The 18,022-nt window shown below is 43.4% G+C and overlaps 1 protein-coding gene across 4 annotated transcripts in view; it reads left to right on the forward strand.

Moving 5' to 3' along the window:
- ADGRL1 (adhesion G protein-coupled receptor L1) overlaps positions 1 to 18,022 on the forward strand; it is a 202,479-nt gene that overhangs the window by 124,042 nt on the left and 60,415 nt on the right. For all 4 annotated transcript variants that reach the window (XM_089532947.1, XM_089532956.1, XM_089532976.1 and 1 more), the window contains exon 3: positions 14,453 to 14,669. In XM_089532947.1, coding sequence (XP_089389073.1) covers positions 14,453 to 14,669 — 217 coding nt within the window. The remainder of the gene's footprint in view (positions 1 to 14,452; positions 14,670 to 18,022) is intronic.

Genomic DNA, 18,022 nt, shown 5'->3' on the forward strand with positions numbered 1-18,022 from the left:
TCAGAACACCTTTAGATCTAAGGACACCTACCCCTTTTTGAACTAGGCAATTGGAAACAGGGCCCTCAGACCCAATATCTATCTATTCCTGTGAGCTCCTATAACAAACTTTATCCTTCCTTCATGGCCGCAGCATCCCTGATATCTTCTCTTCTTGCACTATTGCTGCCTTGCCTCCATTGGCAGAGGAACTCATAGGATTCTAATCAGATTGGTTAAAGTCTGCAGGGATTTTTAAATATTGCTGTACTTGTTTGGGTCTTCTCCTTCCTCGCATACTTTTCTTTTGCTGCATGTTGCTTGGTGTTGTTGTGAGGAATTGAGATGAACTGTTTGTCCTATGTGAGCACATGCTCGGTGCAAAGATTCACTAGCTTTGTTTATAATATAGTGGGCCCTTGGTATCTACTGGGATTTGGTTCCAGGACCCTCCTCCCATCAATAACAAAATCCATAGATGCTCAAGTCTCATTAAATACAATGGTGTGTAGTAAAACTGTGTCCCTTATATAAAATGGCAAAATTAAGGTTTGCTTTTGGGAATTTATATATTTTTAAAATATTTTCAAACCATGGATTCTTGAATCCATGGATAAAAAAATCAGTGGATACAGAGGGCTGACTGTATACCTCTGAGAGCACAAAAATGGAGACTTGGGAGGTAGCTGGGTGGATGGCCCTTGCTTTGGGCAAAATGTGGGACTAGGTAACTTTTCTGACCTTCCCAGCCTTTTGCTTTAGTCAGGCTCAACTTGGCTTATTGAGTTATTCCTGGACAGGAAGTGCTGTGTTCTGTGTTGTGTGTGAAATTCATCAAGGAGATAGGTGCAGACTAAGAAGAAGAAATAGCTGGCGAGCTGGAGATGGTGCACAGGTAACTTAGACCTTGGAAATATTATTTTTATGACAATCTCCAGAAAGTATGGCCATATTGGCTGGGGGGGCCTCTGGTTGTTGTAGTCAAAAAAATATAATTTCCATCTCTGAGTAACTTGGTGTTAATAGTTTCCAGTTTAGTTCAGAAGAAAGGGGAGTGAGAAGTTATATCCACCATATTCTTCGCCCCAGAATAACTGATGTGCCTTAAAATAATAGACAACATGCAATTTCATAGCAGTTAATTCTCTCTCATTATTCTTTGAGAGCCATTTTTAGCTGCAGTGTGGAATAATACCACTTTAATTTTTATATAGTGTTAAATATCTAAAGCTTTTCCTCAAAGGTTTTTGGAAGTGGGAGAGATAGAAGGCTTCTGGTTTAATCGGATACACACAGTACCATCTGTCTCACCCTCTAATTTTAGATTTGGTGAATGTGGCTAGTTGGAGAGTGGGATTCATTGGAAGTCTCATGTAAGAAGATGAAGTCTGCATCCTTCCTTTGGTAGGAGAAAAGTGTCTCCATTCATTCAAGTGCATTTGGTGTTGAAGGCCCACCATATTTCAGAAGCCTTTGGTAAAGGGAAAGAGATCAAACTCTCTCTTTTCTTAGAGGAAAGTGCTAGGATTTCATAGGTCCATCAGGTTCTTTCCCAAGGAGAGATACCATCAGCTAGGTTCCCTTTTGGGGTGGGAGGAGATCTCATTGGAAACTTGAGAGGATGGACAATTGAGTACTGCCTATTGAATCCACCAGAGGGCATTTCTGTTTTGAGACAGGTACCTATGCTCATCTTGGTATTTGCCCACATTCATACCGTCTTTCAGCTACTTAACCATTAATGGCAGCTACTCTCAAATGTGCCCAAACAAAATTCATATAAAGGTTAATTCCATAGAACAATGTGTATTCAGTAACAACCCCGACCACATGGTGCCTTATTATTTATTTTATTTAAATATCTGAACTGCTGTATCCTGAAAATTAGAGGAAGCATCCTGTTAAAATTAATTAGAAAAATACAAAGATGGCATGAGGTCTTATCCCAGCCGTTGTTTAGGGTGTCTAGGATTGCTTTAAAAGAAAAAAATCTTCAGAAATTTGCATCCAAAAAAGCTGAATCCTGTGATGTTCTGTATGAATCATATATATTGCATATATTTGCTTACTTTGCATTGTTCTTCTCCTGCTAGTTGCAGAATAGCTGGCCTACATCTGCTGCCTGACCACTTAGCCTAACACTAGACTGCTTTCATTTATAGTGAAAAGGGTGATGAGAAATGGAAGGACCTTCCTTCCCCCAATTAAGGGCTTCGCCTCTAGATTTCTGGCCCAGACCTTTGTTTATTGAGATTTCTGGGTTCCTACTCAAAATAAGAATTAATCAGTGGTGGGAGTTCATAAACCTAGATCAAGATGAATTAGATTGTTTTTTCATTGGTACCTGTGCACAATTAACTCATTTCACCAGAATCTCAACAAAGTTGAGAGAAGATTCAAGCACATGGTGTCTCAGTGATGCAGACTGCATACATGTTGACATTTGGACTTTATAACAATATCTGTGTCAATGCAGTACATTTATAAAATGTGGACCAAATGCAGTCCATGGGTGTGCTTCTTGGCATGCCTTTGCTACTCTGAACATTTGATGTGAGAGCCTTCTCCTGAAATGGAGAAGGAGATCAAACTCATCTCTGTCTCAGCAACCTTCAGCAGGGCTGGGCCAAAACACACAGCTGTCTCGAACAAAGGACAAGAGGGCACCTCTGCCCTGACCTTGGCCTTCTGGGTTATGCAGTCTTGCTTAATCTTCATGTAGAGTCTCGTGGCACATAACAATTTTAATGCAGCATTAATCTTTCAGGTGCCAATACTATTTGTTGTTTTTGTAAAATACTAATACAGCTGCCCCTCTGAAAATTTGTTTAATCATTGCTCAGAGTGTAAGATGTTGCTTTTTACATACAGCGGTGGGGGGGTGGGGGAAACTGTATAATTCTTTTTGAAATCTGTTGCTGTTCTTAAAATCAACTCATCAAGGCATTTCAAGTATGATGGTTATGAACTGAAAACTGTTACCAATCCTGAACATTTCAGGTGTAGTGAACTATAGAGCAAAATAATAAAGTAAAAGAAATAAAAGCCCATCAGAAGCATTCTAAGACTTTCCTCTTGTAGCAAGCTTTTGAATGCCAGTATTAAATTGTTCTAGAGGTGGGGCAAATGGGAGTTTTCAAATCATAGGCCAGGGACGTAGCTAGGATTTTGGGAAGGAGGGGTCCAGACTAAGTGCCACCATTATAATGGGGCTTGAGTGTGGCGGCGCAGCAGCACACACCATTCATTTTTCTAATGGAAGGGGGGGTCCGTACCCCAAGAACCCCCCCCCCCCTTGGCTACGTCCCTGCATAGGCATATTCAAATCTTTTCATGTGGAAGGTTTTAGATAATTGAGCTTCTGTGAACATAACTCTAAACCCTGGATTTCCAATGCGCAGAAGGAGCCTGGATACACTCAAGTGAAACACCAGTCTCCTTATGCTGTCTCTTTTTCCCACTTGGCTGGGGGAGGATTTCGGCAGAGTCTAGTATTACTTATATAGAATTTGGTTTAGTGTTAACAATTAAACCAGGGATCCTGGATTTAAAATGACCTCTAATCAGTGATTAAATAAGTCAAACCATGGGTTCAAAATCTGGTTTATTTTTAAAATAAACTTTGTATTGATTTTCAACTTGGTTACAGAGAGCCAGTATGATGTAGTGGTTTGAATGTTGGTCTATAACTCTGGAGACTAGGATTTGAATCTTCATTTGGCCATGAAACCCACTAGGTGAACTTGGGCAAGTCATATTTTATTAGCCTCAGAGGAAGGCAAAAACAAACCCTCTCTGAACAAATCTTGCCCTCCAAAAGAACCTGTAATTTATACCCCACTCTTTAGAAATGCTCTCAGAGTGGCTTACAAATTTGTCATTAGACAGTTCTCTGCCCTCGTTCTTATGATCTAAAGGCACAACACACAAGGGTTGCCATAAAGTTGGAAATGACTTGAAGGCACACAGCACCACCTTAGTTAGAATATAGCAGTTTGCCAGCATTCTGCAAAAGTGAAACTAAACTCTACCAAACTCCTTCCATGGGTACAAAAAAATTCAAATCCCGCAAAACAGTGAGATGTTTATCGGCCAACCAATGTGTACAAAATACATAATTCAAGCGCTCAAATCCATGGGTATGCAGAATGAAAGGGGAGAGAGAAGTGTGAGAGTCTGAGGTTTTCATTAGGTTTATCCACATATAGGGTTGCCATAACCCGGCTGCAACCGGGATTTTCCTGGTTTTGGCGGCACCGTCCCCCTCCCGTCCCGGGTGCCACCAAAAACCGGGACAACCCCAGTTGCAGCCGGGTTGCCGCGGCCCACGGGGCCTCGCTGCCCTCCTCCTCCTCCACCGCGCATGGCTGCGTGGAGGAGTCAGAGGAAGAGGAGGGCAGCGAGGCCTGGGGCGGAGGAGGCGAAGGTAGAGGTGGCACCTCCCCGCACGTCCGCACCACCTTCCCCTGCCTCCCCGCATGTCCGTGCCACCCACCTCCTCCTCCGCCCCCTCTGTCCCAGGCCGCGCGGAGGAGGCGCCTCCTGTGCGTGGGCGCGCCATGTTCTCCCGCCTCCCCACACCACCCACCTCCTCCTCCTCCACCCCCTCCGCCCCAGGCCGCGTGGCCGCGTGGAGGAGGCAAAGGTAGAGGCGGTGCGCCTCCTGCACACGACCGCGCCATCCTCCTTGCCTCCTGTGCACGACCGCGCCAACCACTTCCTCCTCCTTTGCCCCAGGCCACGAGGTGAATGGAGGAGGGGGAGAAGGAGGAGGGGGGAGGAGAAGAAGGAGGTGGAGGAGGTGGAGGAGAAGAAGGAGGAGGAGGGGTAGAAGGAGGAGGAGGAGGAAAAGGAGGAGATGGAGGAGGAGGTGGAGGAGAAGAAGGAAGACAGGTAGAAGGAGGAGGAGGAGGAGGAGGAGGAAAAGGAGGAGGGGGAGGAGAAGGAGGAGGAGGTGAGTGAGTGAGTGAGTGGGTGGCCAGAGGCCTCAAGGTGTTTTTCTTTTTTTTGGGGGGGGGGTGCTTTTAATGCTAACAAGTCTCCCTTGTTTTGACAATGATAGTGTGGTGGTGGTGATGATGATGATGATATGAGTCAGCTTGAGAGGCATGCAGGCACTGTTTCAGAAGCTGTGAAAATGTCACCTTCCAAAGTGTGTTTTGGGTGCTTTTAATGCTAACAAGTCTCCCTTGTTTTGACAGTGATAGTGTGATGATGATGATGATGATGATGATGATGATGATGATGATGATATGAGTCAGCTTCAGAGGCATGCACACACTGTTTCAGAAGCCGAGAGAGTGTCACCTTCCAAAGTGTGTTTTGGGTGCTTTTAATGCTAACAAGTCTCCCTTGTTTTGACAGTGATAGGATGATGAGGATGATGATGATGATGATATGAGTCAGCTTGAGAGGCATGCACGCACTGTTTCTGAAGCCGAGAGAGTGTGACTTTCCAAAGTGCCTTTTCTGTGTATTTTTGGTTCTTTAATGGTGATATTGATATCAGCAAGCCTCTGAGGCAAGGCCAATGTAAATTGCTGTGATTTTTACAAACTCACGCACAGTGAAGAAAAACCAAAGTCCCTTGACCAAGTACACACTTCTGAGAAGTACATTTGGTGCAAAAACTGTGAAACCACCTTGACATGTTCAATATGCATAGCCATGTTAAACCATGCTAAGTGTTAAACCCAAGGGGTTTGGTTATGGAATAAGCCTCTGATGCAAGAGGCCATGTTAAGTAAAGCCATGTGAAATGCCTAAATGTGCTGTTGTGTGTGTTTTGGAATGCAGGTTGGGGGTGTTTGGCCAGAAAGGGAAGTACATTTCTGCCATCTGTCTAGAAATAATGCCCAAATGTCCTCCATTTTGATCATGCCTAAGAAACATGCATTTATATTAACATTTTTTAAAAAGCACCAAATTTTTTCACGTGTCCTCCATTTTTTTATAAAAAATGTGTCCTACATTTGAAAATGTTGTCCTACATTTGTCCCAGTTTGGAGGTCCTGACTTATGGCAACCCTATCCACATAGCACTACATTAGGAGTGGGCTACTTCTCAGAATTTGGTGTGGACACAAATGGGCGTCACTACATTTGCCACTGCTATTGGTGACAAAACATGATTGCAAAGTTTGTGGTTCCTGAAGGTACTAGAGTAAATTCCTGCACCAGGGAGCCCTGTGAATCTGTTAGACAGACAGTCCACTTCCCTTAATGAAGCAGCAAGAAGAAAACAGACATTTTGACAGTTTTGCAGTATTGTGAGGGCCATGAAACAAAGGTGTGGGGGGCACATACAGTCAGTATCTACATGCTGCACATTCCTGCATTAATTCATATTTTACCGTTACAGGCCTATCAGAACCAAGATGTGTTTTCTGAAAGTAATTTCCCCTAATTTACAGCTGCCAAGATAGTTTTTTCTATATCTCCTTCTACACTGCCCTCAGACCTCATTCTTTAGTTAAATTAAATCCAAGTTTAGGTTTATATATAACCTTTGGCATAGTAGTTTGAGTGTTGAAGTATAACTCTAAAAACAAGGGTTCAATTCCCAGCTCGGCCAGGATACACACTGAACAGCTTTATTCAAGTCATATGCTCTCAGCTTCAGGCAACCTCCTCTGAACAAATCTTGCCTAGAAAACCCTGTGATAAGTTCACTTTAGAGTCACCATAAGTCAGAAATGACTTGAAGGCACACAACAACAACAGCAAAGTATATGTGACAGAACCAAATATTTCCACTCACCATTACCTGTTCATGTCCATTTTCCTCGTCTCCCTTCCTCTCCTCTCTGCTGAATTTTACACTGCAGGCTTTAAGGTAGTTTTGTTACTCTGTGCAGCACCATACATGTGGATGGTGCTGTAGAACTACTATCACTACTGTTCTGTTTTATCCATCACACATAACCTTTCTACTAACTATAATGCTCAGGGCATCTAATAATTATACAGTAAAACACATTAGATAAAAGCACACCTGTAAAAAAATCTGTAAGAAACATCACCATTACCAGGTCTAGAATCTGAAATACAGCAGTATGAAAAGGTGATCCCAAATCTACTAACATCAGATTGATGCAAGCATTCATATATGCAGCTGTTTGCATGTGCAAATATTATAATTATTTTTTTAAAGTCGTATGACTGTGATATTCATTCAGGGTGGAATGAGACATTGTCTTTGCTCTCTCATCCTTGAAAGCATTACTACAGTGCAGTTCATGTGATATCACTGCATTGTGCATTTGCATGTGTCTTTCACTACGTTAGAGGCATTTGCTGTGTACATGGGACCGCAAAGTACAAAGGATGATGTACACAGGACTGCAAAAACTGGCTGCAAAGCATTGAATTCAGCATCAAAGAAGTGAATAACACTTTTGCATTTTAAGTATGCAGAGGTCATGTGAACATTAGTCCACTTAATGTCTAGCTAAGGGTTGTTCATGGGCATATTCCACTAGGACATATTGTTGAAAATCAGGGCCCTACTGTTAGGCAGAATAGGGCAACAGTTGCAATCATTGGATGCTGAAGGGCAGCAGTGGCAACCCCTCAGCTGTTTCTCTTGAACCCATTGTCTTTTCCCTATCTAGGAGGATAGAGCAAATTAGTCTGATGCCCTCCAGTATGGTGGAGGACTCTATCCATTACAGTGGGCCCTTGGTATCTGCTGGGGTTTGGTTCCTGGATCTCCCATGGATACCAAAATCTGTGGATGCTCAAGTCCCAATGACATAGTAAAATTGTGTCTCTTATATAAAATTACAAAATCAAGATTTGCCTTTTGGAATTTATGTATTTTTGCATATCTTGGATGGTGGATAGTTGGATCCATGGATACTGAATCTATGGATCAGAGGGCTGACTGTACTGGTTTTGAAGTAAGATTTAGCAGCTAGTCTGGTTAGCTTCCATACATGGGATGGAGACCAGGGCAGAGAAGTCATCTTGTCCTTTGCACCAAGAAGCCGTGTGTTTTTGGCCTGGCCCTGCTGAAGATTGTTGAATAAGAAGCAAGTTTGATCTCTTTCTCCATTTCAGGAGAAGGCTCTAGCAGTCAAAGTCACTGGTGAGCCTCCCATAATGCACTTGGCCTCCTTTTAATCAATGCTTTTCTATCCCATGCTTTCTACTTCAAGGTACTGTGGCGGCGGCAGCTTCCAATGTTTCATCTCTCAGGCCCCTTTGTGTTCCTCTCCTAGGGCAACAGCTCAGCGCTTGGGTCCAGCTTCAAAGTGTCAGCCACATGGGTTTTTGATAGGCAGGGGGTGGCTTTAAATAAAACCAGTTATCTGCACTAACCCTTGGCTCATTGTCTGCATGGCTGAGCTTGACAGCATGGGTAGGGATTGCTAATGCCTGTCATAATGCCCTTCTTTGTATGGTATACAATGATGTTCCTGCTTGTAGTGGATTGAACTAAGATGAAGGAGCTACTGGTAGCCTAAGAGGAGGCGTGAACTCTCCATTTTGAAAAATCTTGCAAAGCAAACCCACCCAAGGAATGGTTTCTCAATCCCATTTTTCTTCTTCTATCCTGTTTGTTCCATGTTGTCTCTGACACTCACTGTACAATGCTAAGCATACCTTCAGAGCTTAGGAAAGGTAACTTTTTTGGACTATGACTCTCAGAATCCTTCAGCCAGCATGATTAATGGCCATGCTTCATTAATGGGGTATTTTAGGATCAAAAGTCCCCCTCAAAAAAAAAATCTTTCCTAAGTTCTGCATATTTCTGTGTAATATTCCTGTGATGTGTTAGTTTGAGAGTTATTGAGCATACAAGCTGATCACTGGTTTGCCCAGTGTAAGAGTGGACCCTTCGATCTGAGTATTAAGTCTTGTGCATTCTGTCTCTTAGTTGTATAAGAGAGTTAACTTGTGATAATGTCAGCCTCCTAAACATTCCCTGTATCGAGTTCCACTAAAGAAGTCTGCCTCTTTGTGCTTTCCTCAGTGTGCTGACTATCAGGGAATGCCTTTCAGCATCTTGCTCCAAACGAAACCGACTTCTGTGTGGCAAAAATAGTCAGCTTGTTTAACTACCAAGCTTGTGTAGCCTGTAGAGAAGACAAACCTATAAAGGGGTGGGGGTGGTGGTGGTAGTACAGACTAGAGAGTGCCATAGTGGGAGAACCCAGAGAGTGCCATAGTGAAACTGCCTTTCACTCCCCTAGGTAGAATTTGGGGGTAAAAATTAAAAAGTAGGAGGATGCATCCTCCTAACCCCCAACCATTGTCCACCTCATAATAATTGGTGAGAATGAATGAGAACGGACTTCAGAATCCTTTTCAGACCTTATTAAGCAGCCTTGAATAGGCACACAGAACATTTACTGTCATCATACCTAGAGTTGCCAGTCTAAATCTGAAAAGTGGAATTGATTATTTAGGGCAGGGGTGGGCATCTTTGCTTCATCTTTGGACATGCTAGCTGAGACTCCTGTGAGTTTATGCCTAAAGCATCTGGAAGGCCCACAATCCAGTTTTGGGGGATTCAAGAGGCTTCCATAAACCAGTATGGAAGAGATAAAAGGCCCCACACCCCAATGCTCAAATATCATTTTAGCTATCATTTTTCCTGCTGCTGTGGAGCAAAATGAGAATCCAATAGGGAGAATGGAAAGAAGATTGGAGTACATTAAAACTAAGGTGGGCTATGGCACTGCTGAATGTTGTCATGCTCTGCTGGAACTCCTGAACTTCCAACCCTGTTGCTCTGAGTTTAGACTTAACCTAGTTATACTGTGCTCACTTTTAGAAATGAGAACCATACAGCAGAGAGTAACAGCAGCAGGAGATGATAGAATAAGGGCCTGAAAAGAAAGTTTTCTTCACAAGAGAATGTACTTGTGAAGGCCTCTAGAAAAGTGTCCATTCATGTCTTCATTGTCCAGAACTAGCTGTCTGCCCTGAAGCCAAACAGGTGCCACTCCCTATCTCCTTATAAACATATTCAGATGCAGCTGGGGGAAGCTTGCTGGGCTTTATTGAAATGAGCCCATTGCAGAGGTTGCCCATGTGAAAAGCCATGGTATTGGCAGCCTCATTTCAGTTTCTCCTGTAGTTAGGGCCAAGCTCTTTAATCTCTTGTTCGTCTCCTGTTCTCCATTCATGCATCCATTCTCAGCAGCCCTATTTTGCTTCCTCAGATCCTACCTTCACTTGTCTGCTGGGCTTCCCCTCCCGTGTGCCACCCTGCTGCAAACAACCACCAGTGGCAGGCTGTACTAGTTAGTTACTCAGCTAATGGTTTAATTACAGACTGTCGCCACAGGGCCCTTCCATTAACCCAGCAAGGGGGAAAGAAAAATTACACAAAGAGCTGCTATGACATGCTTGCTTCCTAGTCCCCCTCTCTAGCTGCCCTTTAAAGCCCTGAGTGCCACTAATACATGTTCCCCCACTAAGAGCTCTGAGTCTTGCCCTTTGCAGGTAAAGGCACAGACCTCCATACTGATTAGCTCCAACAAGTTAAGAGGATCTGGGGGGCCTTGAAGGAGGGCTGTTGTCCTGCCAGATGGTGAGGTGGGGAGGGGAGGTCACAACAGAATAATTACACACCATTGTGCTTCACATTTTGCCATTTCCCTTCAGGAAGTGTGCCAGCTTCTCCTAGCCCACTCTTTTGAAGACACAAAATTGATGTGCTACTCAGTGTAATTCAGATTACAATGGCAGAGGTGCCATGGGAACAGGATAGACCAAAACATTGGGGACTGAGCAAATGGGATATTTATTCTTGAATCACTGGTAGGTGAACAAAGTAGTCAGAGCATAATTGTCAGGTCACACCTGTGCTGCCTAGGTATGTACAGCAGGCCCTTGTTACCCTCTGGGGCAGGGGTAGGCAACCTGTGGCCCGCGGGCCGGATGCAGCCCTGCGAGGCCTTGGGACCGGCCCCAGCCCGGTCCTGCCGCCGATTGCTGCCGGGGCCTTTGGCCTCTCGTGCGCAGGGGCAAGGGGGGAAATTGTCTATAGACACCTCAGAAACATGCATTTATATTAAAAAAAAATTAAAAATCAGCAATTTTTTTTTGCGTGTCCTCCACTTTTTTAAAAAAAGTGTCCACTATTTGACAATGTTGTCCTACATCTGTCCCGGTTTATTTATTTATTTAATTTTTTTAAATTAATTATTTATTTTTTGGCTTCAGCCCCCCAATTGTCTGAGGGACAGCAACCAGGCCCCCGGCTCAAAAAGGTTGCCTACCCCTGCTCTGGGGTTTGGTTTCAAGACCCGCTGTGGCTACCAAAATCCATGTTTGCTCAAGTCCCATTATATACAATGGGCTAGTAAAATGGTGTCCCTTATATAAAATGGCAAAATCAAGGTTTACTTTTTGGATTTTTTTTTAGCTCCCCCCCCCCCCCCCGATATTTTCTAGCTATGGATGGTTGAATCCATGGATAAAGAATCCATGGGTATGGACGGCTAATTGTAACTATTGTTTTGTCATTGTCATCAACCTTTCGTCAGGCCCCAGCTCCTGCTACTGTTTCCTACAGGAGACTATACACACAAAGTGTAGTGCTACTTCTTGCCTTGCAGGTATTCCTCACAGAGTTTGAGAGGGAAACCTGCCAGCTAAGAAGTTTACCTGCCAGGTTGAGTTTCATGCTCCTCCTTTAGTTCAAGGAGAAAATGGTGGAGACTCTTCTGTTTCCCAGTAACCAGCCAGCTTAATAGTCTATGGTCAAAACAAGTGAGGACATACATACAAAGTAAATAAACCAGGCAAAGGAAATCCAGGAATAGAGTCAAAAGGGAAAGGCATGGTGAAGCAAACAGTCCAGCGAAGGAGACAGAACCAGGGTCAAGATCAGTCAAAATCAGTCAATTTCAAGCAGCAATAACACAGTGGTTGTGCAAGAGCCAACTCAAATGCCATCTAAGGTCATCAAATGTCTAATTAAAAATTTGTAAGCCACTCTGATAGCCTTTTAGCTAAAGAGCGGGGTATAAATATTATTATTATTCATTGGGAGCTCAGGTAGAACACCAAACAAGGAATGCAGGAACAGCTAGCAAGTTCTGGCAGTCAGTATAGACATGTGTGTTGTTTTTGTTTGCCTTTTTCTGACTTACGGTGATCTTAAGGCAAACCTATCATGGGTGTTCTTGGTAAGATTTGTTCAGAGTGAGTTTGTCATTGCAGTAGAGTTTGGGACTGAGCCTCCACCTTCTAAAGTTGAAGCTCTTTTTGCCTCAGTTCCCAAAACCCAGGGTCCAAAGGGATACCCAGTTCCAGTTCTGACTCAGGGAGCTCAGATTCATCCTCACTGGAAAAGTCCTTCGCTGGGGTATGACAGGGACTGAGAAATACAACAGGAGTAGGGCCAAAGTTCCTGTTTTCTGGCAAACGTTCACTGTCATTGCCAAGGTGGATTTCCATGGCTGAGTGGTGATTCAAGTCTTGGTCTACTGGACAACACTCAAACCACTACTTCAACACTGGCTCTCATTTGTGCCTTACATACATCTAACTTCCCCTATCAAAACATTTGAACATTTTTGTCCAAAGCACAATGGTCACATTCAGTTTAAGGTTGTGGAAGCCTAGTTGTATCTGTGGTGGCATTGACTATCTACCCCAACTTAGAAGTAATGCATCTGCTGTTGTGCAATCAACACAAGAGTCACATAATTTCTTGCCCCCTCCATCAAGCTCAACAGGAGCCATTTCAGCAAAAGCTATCCTCAAAAGCACTACCTTCCTCAAGGAGGTTGTTTGCACCAAGGGAGACGCCCTACTCGTGAGGAGCCTTTGCTCACAGAGGGGTGCTGTGTTGGATAGTGTCCAACTTTGACTTTTATCTTGCAGTAGAGTTTGGGGCTGAGCCTCCACCTTCTAAAGTTGAAGCTCCCTTTGCCTCAGTTCCCAAGGTCCAGGGTCCAAAGGGGTACCCAGTTCCAGTTCTGACTCAGGGAGCTCAGATTCATCTTCACTGGAAAAGTCCTTTGCTGGGGTTTGACAGGGACTGAGAAATACAACAGGAGTAGGGCCAAAGTCCCTGTTTTCTGGCAAACGTTCACTGTAGCTGTGGCATGCACCACACATCAAAATACTTTTACTTCTTCTTAAGCAGAGGTGGGACTTGTGCAGCCCTCCAGATGTTGTTGAACTGCAACTCCCATCACCCCTGGTCAACACAGACAGTGGTGAAGAATGCTAGGAGTTACAGGTCAACAGTATCTGGAGGCCAACACAATCCCCACCCCATGCTGTTAAAAGTGAGGGGGGGGGAGGAAGGCAAGTGTGTGGGGAGAAGGTGATGCAGCTGTTGGAGGTAAGCTATGCTTCCCAAAGTGATGCTGGAAGCAGAGTATCAATTAACTAGCGGAGCAGTGGCTAGAGAGAGGAAGGACAGACCTGGGTCTTGTGTGAAATACAGTCCAGAATGACTGGACTCTGTGTACCAAGATGAGCCCCCATTTGAGGCAGTCCATTGAATAGATATATCCAGAAATCCCACTTTCATTTGCTGTGTTGCAGAAAACAGTGGTGAAAATAACAATGGAATAAAGTATTTCCCCACCAGTATTCCCCTAGCAGTCCCAGATATCCAGCTTTGGATATAGATCTGCAATGCCCCTGTTCTTTTTCCTCTTTCCTTATAGATAAGATATGTCTGTTCAAAATGTAGCTCCACAGTAAGGGTGAGCAAAAATCTCTAGTATCAGTTTTTCTGGGAACCCCTCTAATATCTATGCTCAGTTGGTCCCCCCTCCCACACACCTTATTTACTTTCTACCTCCACCTCTCCAGACTTGAAAAACCTTGCAGGATTTTTAGTAGGATTGCAAAGAATTTTCGCAGTACATTTCCCAGACTCTTTCCTCAGCAGCTGCCTCTAAAGTGGGTCACGGGTGGTGCGGGGAGGCAAGAGCTTTATGAAAAACATGTCTGGGTTTTTAAAGACACATCTGCCTGAATCTTCAGAGCTTAGACTGAATATACAGCTCAACCTAGCCAATGAAGGGCCAAACTGTTTCACCCACACATGCACACACACTTCTTGGGTGGTGGTGGGACCAGCACACTTTTGCAGTTCAGATATAGACAGACATGCCACAGTGTAGGTAGAAGGATCTTGAAACCCCTGCTGTTCTCCTTCAAAGAATGACACGGAAAACAGTGGCTTAAAAGTACAGAAATATATTGCAGATCTTGCACCATGAGAATAAAGAACATGAGATGGAAAAAAACAAAATCCTAGTTTAACAGCCCCCTCCCCCCGCTTTCTTGTGGGAGGGGTAGCCTACTAGACGCCAGAGTTGGGAAAACAGCCCCAGAGTCCTAATTTCTATGCTGTGGACTAATGCTATGTGTTATGCATACCTAAGGATGTGAGGATATTGCAGTACTCGATCAGGAAATGAACTGGAATTTAAGGTCTGAGCAGCATAAGAATTCTATGAGCCCTCACTCTCTAATTTCCTATCCCCAGCAGGTCTAAGCCGTGCTGGCTTACCCTTTGGTCTGGTTCGTCGGGAACTGGCATGTGAGGGCTATCCTATTGAGCTGCGCTGCCCAGGCAGTGATGTCATCATGGTGGAAAATGCCAACTATGGGCGCACTGATGACAAGATCTGTGATGCTGACCCCTTCCAGATGGAGAACGTGCAGTGCTACCTTCCAGACGCCTTCAAAATCATGTCCCAAAGGTAAGAGACATTGTAGGATTTTAATGCAGGTTAACAAGGAGTTTCCTTTTCCTTCTCTTTACAGATCAGCACAGGCCACATTTGGGAGGACAGTGCTCCAGGCAGTAGTTCAAAAAGAATAACATATTCCCACCCAAATTTGGGACTTGGGCAGTTCCCAATCATTGTGGATTTCTTTACCTGCCATCCCAAGACTGAGAAGTTATACTTACTACAAAGGTTCATTCTGGTATGGCAGGGGCATGAATCCACACTCGCCCATGGAAAAACAGCAAGAAACGTGAGCGTATGTCCCCTGAGGGCCAATTTTTTTTTAGCCAGTTATATGGCTCTTTGGGAAAATCAGAGATGGAAGAATTCACAAATGCCTTTTCACACTGAATCAGTCATCTTCAGGCTGAGAGCCAAAATGGTGTACCCTAGGTAGAAAATCTGCACCTCTATACTGTTGGATTTCAATTCCGATCAGCCCTATGCACCAAGGGATTATTAGGCCTGGGGTCCAAAAACATCTGAAGAGTTACAGGTTCCATTTTTCTGAGGTAGTAACTACTGTTTGACTAGAACTGGGAAGGTGAATTCAAAACTCCCTCAAAAGCCCAAAACAGACTGGCTGTTAAAGCTGGCTTCTGCGTAGCTTGTGGGCATGGCATTTAGACGCCACATGCCCCCAAGATACCCGGAAGCCACCCTGGCTGACCAGACATGGGTGCCTTCAAGATGTTCCAGGGGTATGGTGTTTACATGCTGCATGCTGCCAGAGTGTCTTGAAGCCATCCTGCAGTTGCTGCCATGCTGCCTAAGGCAACTTTTTACCGACCCAAATGGGAGTGAATCTTTTCTGCTCCTTTTTGAGCCGGCTCCAGGGCGGATTGAGGCTGTGGTGTGTAGTTGTTAAGGCAGTGCTGGGGGATGCCCAGTCTGCCCTTTTCAGGTGATCTGTTCTGGCCCAAAGAGCATTACATGAATTTGGGCTGACGACTTTATTTCAGCTGAAACTATCTCACAGGTGAGAATTGTTGTGAGAATAAACATGGAAGAAAATGTCTCCCTGAGCTGCTTGGAGGAAGTCTGGTATATAAATGCGGATAATTTGCACTAGCCTCCATCTCATCCACTTTTTCAAAGATTTTCTGAAAATGGAAAAAATCCATATAAATTCATCTATATGGTTTTGTCAAACAAGAACAGTGAACAAATCTCATGAATTCTGAAAATTTGATTAACTGTAAGTACCAGTTTCCACTTTGACCAGCAGAATTTGGTACTGCTACAACTCCATCCCCCCATCCACCCCACACAAAAAAAGTTTTGGATTAAGTAGGCAGAAAGGATGGCTTAGTATAGTACTGTCGGTCCTTCTTATATACTGATTTTTTTAATACACGGATTCAAGCATACACGGTTTGAAAATGTTAAAAAAAAAGTATAAATTTCAAATATCAAACCTTGATTTTCCATTTTTTATAAGGGACACCATTTTGCTATGTCATTAAATTTAATGGGACTTGAGCATACACAGATTTTGTTATCCATGGGTGATCTTGGAACCAATCCCCAGCGTATAACAAGGGTCCACTGTACCTGACTCTGCACAGAAGGAAAAGTACATTCAGGTTAAAAAACAAAACAAAAAACCTTTGGTTTAATAGCTTGTGTTTAGGTATTTCTGTATTTAAGCCCCCAAAGACTTTGACATTGCAGCGTTTAAGGGACACACGCTTAATAGATGTATGATTTAGACAGTATGGATATATTATGGTTAACTTCAGCTTCACCACTACTTTAGAAGTGACTGTCAGTGGAGAGACTGCAGATTTAAGTAGGGGGAGGGGAGGGGAGAAGAAAAATTAAAGTAAAAAACCCCAAAACCTCTTGACCTCTATGAACCATTAACATTATTATTAGCAATACACCCTAAACAAGTGTAGAAAACAGGCTTTCTACACTCAGGACCCTGAGAGATAGATTGAGAGAGAGAGATGAAAATAGTGGACGCCCACTCATCACAAAATGGTAGCTTACTGGCAGAGTCAGTCATAAAATGGTGGCGGATGGAGGTGGAATTTGGCATTATCAGCTGGCAATAACAGATATAATTTTACATTCCTTTATGAAAATGGCAAAATTCTGTATCACAGTGATCTTGTACCAGGGAATTAAATAGATTAGCTTTCTTCAAGTTAGTCCACTGATCAACCCTGTCTCTGAAGGAAGCACAGCAGTATTTTGTGAGATCAGGGGATATTTGGACATTTCAGATATGATTGATCTCTGGAGCATCTTTGTATTTTACTCAAGAATAGGACGAGAGTTTATTTTAGTAGGAACCAGATTAAAAAAAAATAGGAGGATGAAGGAATATATTACCAAGCTGGTATAGCAGACAACAGCAAATGAGTTAAGTTATTCATGTATAATATTTACCCTTTATTTTTAAGGCATTTCTTTTTCACCAGCAGGCAGGTTGGTTTTACATTTCTTCTGCAATCTTCAGTAGATCAGGCCTCATTTTCTGTATTGTCGGCGGTCTCCTATTCTATAATCCCTCCCTTCTGGTTTCTCCAACATAATGCTCACAAAATAACCAGCATATGCTGAGCAAGTACAACACCAGCCTTATGGACACTGTTGTCTAAAATTGGCTGGGAGGTGTCACATTTTAATAGAGAACAAATGCTTTATATTACTACTAGTCCTAGATGCTAGATTCTCCTCCTGACCTAATGCAATAAACTGTTTCCTGAAAGACACACTATGCAAAGAGAGAAGTATGCTTGCAAATCTAATCCTATCAATGCCTATGGGGGGAAAAACAATACCTGTCAAATTGCTGGAGGGCACTCATCAGAGTTTAAACTCCTATAAAGCAATCACTTCATGGTCATTTTACCATCCCCAAACTGACCTGTCCCAGCCTACCAAATTTCAAATCCATCTTTTGAGGGATACATCTGGAGTGAGGTTCATCAGACCTAGCCTTAACATAAGGCTATTTGAATAACCCTACAATTTCCAAGACAAGTGAGGAATCTGTGGCACTGGAAAAGACATTTCCTTAACAATTCAAAACCTTGAGTTACTGGGAAAGAAAAGGTTAAAGAATGAGTCAGTCTTCTCTCATTGTATTAAATCAGTCTTCTTTCATCAAATGCCGGGGAGTCTACCATCTGGTTCATTGTTCCTCATCAACAATAAACATTATGTCTTCATATCTTCCTTAATGTGTGCAGGTCAGGAAGCCACACACATCCCTATGTGCGTTTTCCATTTAGATATCTTGTACTGAAATGCATATAAATGTATTTCCTGGTGTAACAGACACTATTCATGTCACAGCCTGAGCTTATCCT

Source organism: Sceloporus occidentalis, unplaced genomic scaffold (genome assembly GCF_023333645.1).
Source record: "Sceloporus occidentalis isolate IW3139 unplaced genomic scaffold, rSceOcc1.0.p SCAF_1, whole genome shotgun sequence".
Lineage (NCBI taxonomy): Eukaryota > Metazoa > Chordata > Lepidosauria > Squamata > Phrynosomatidae > Sceloporus > Sceloporus occidentalis.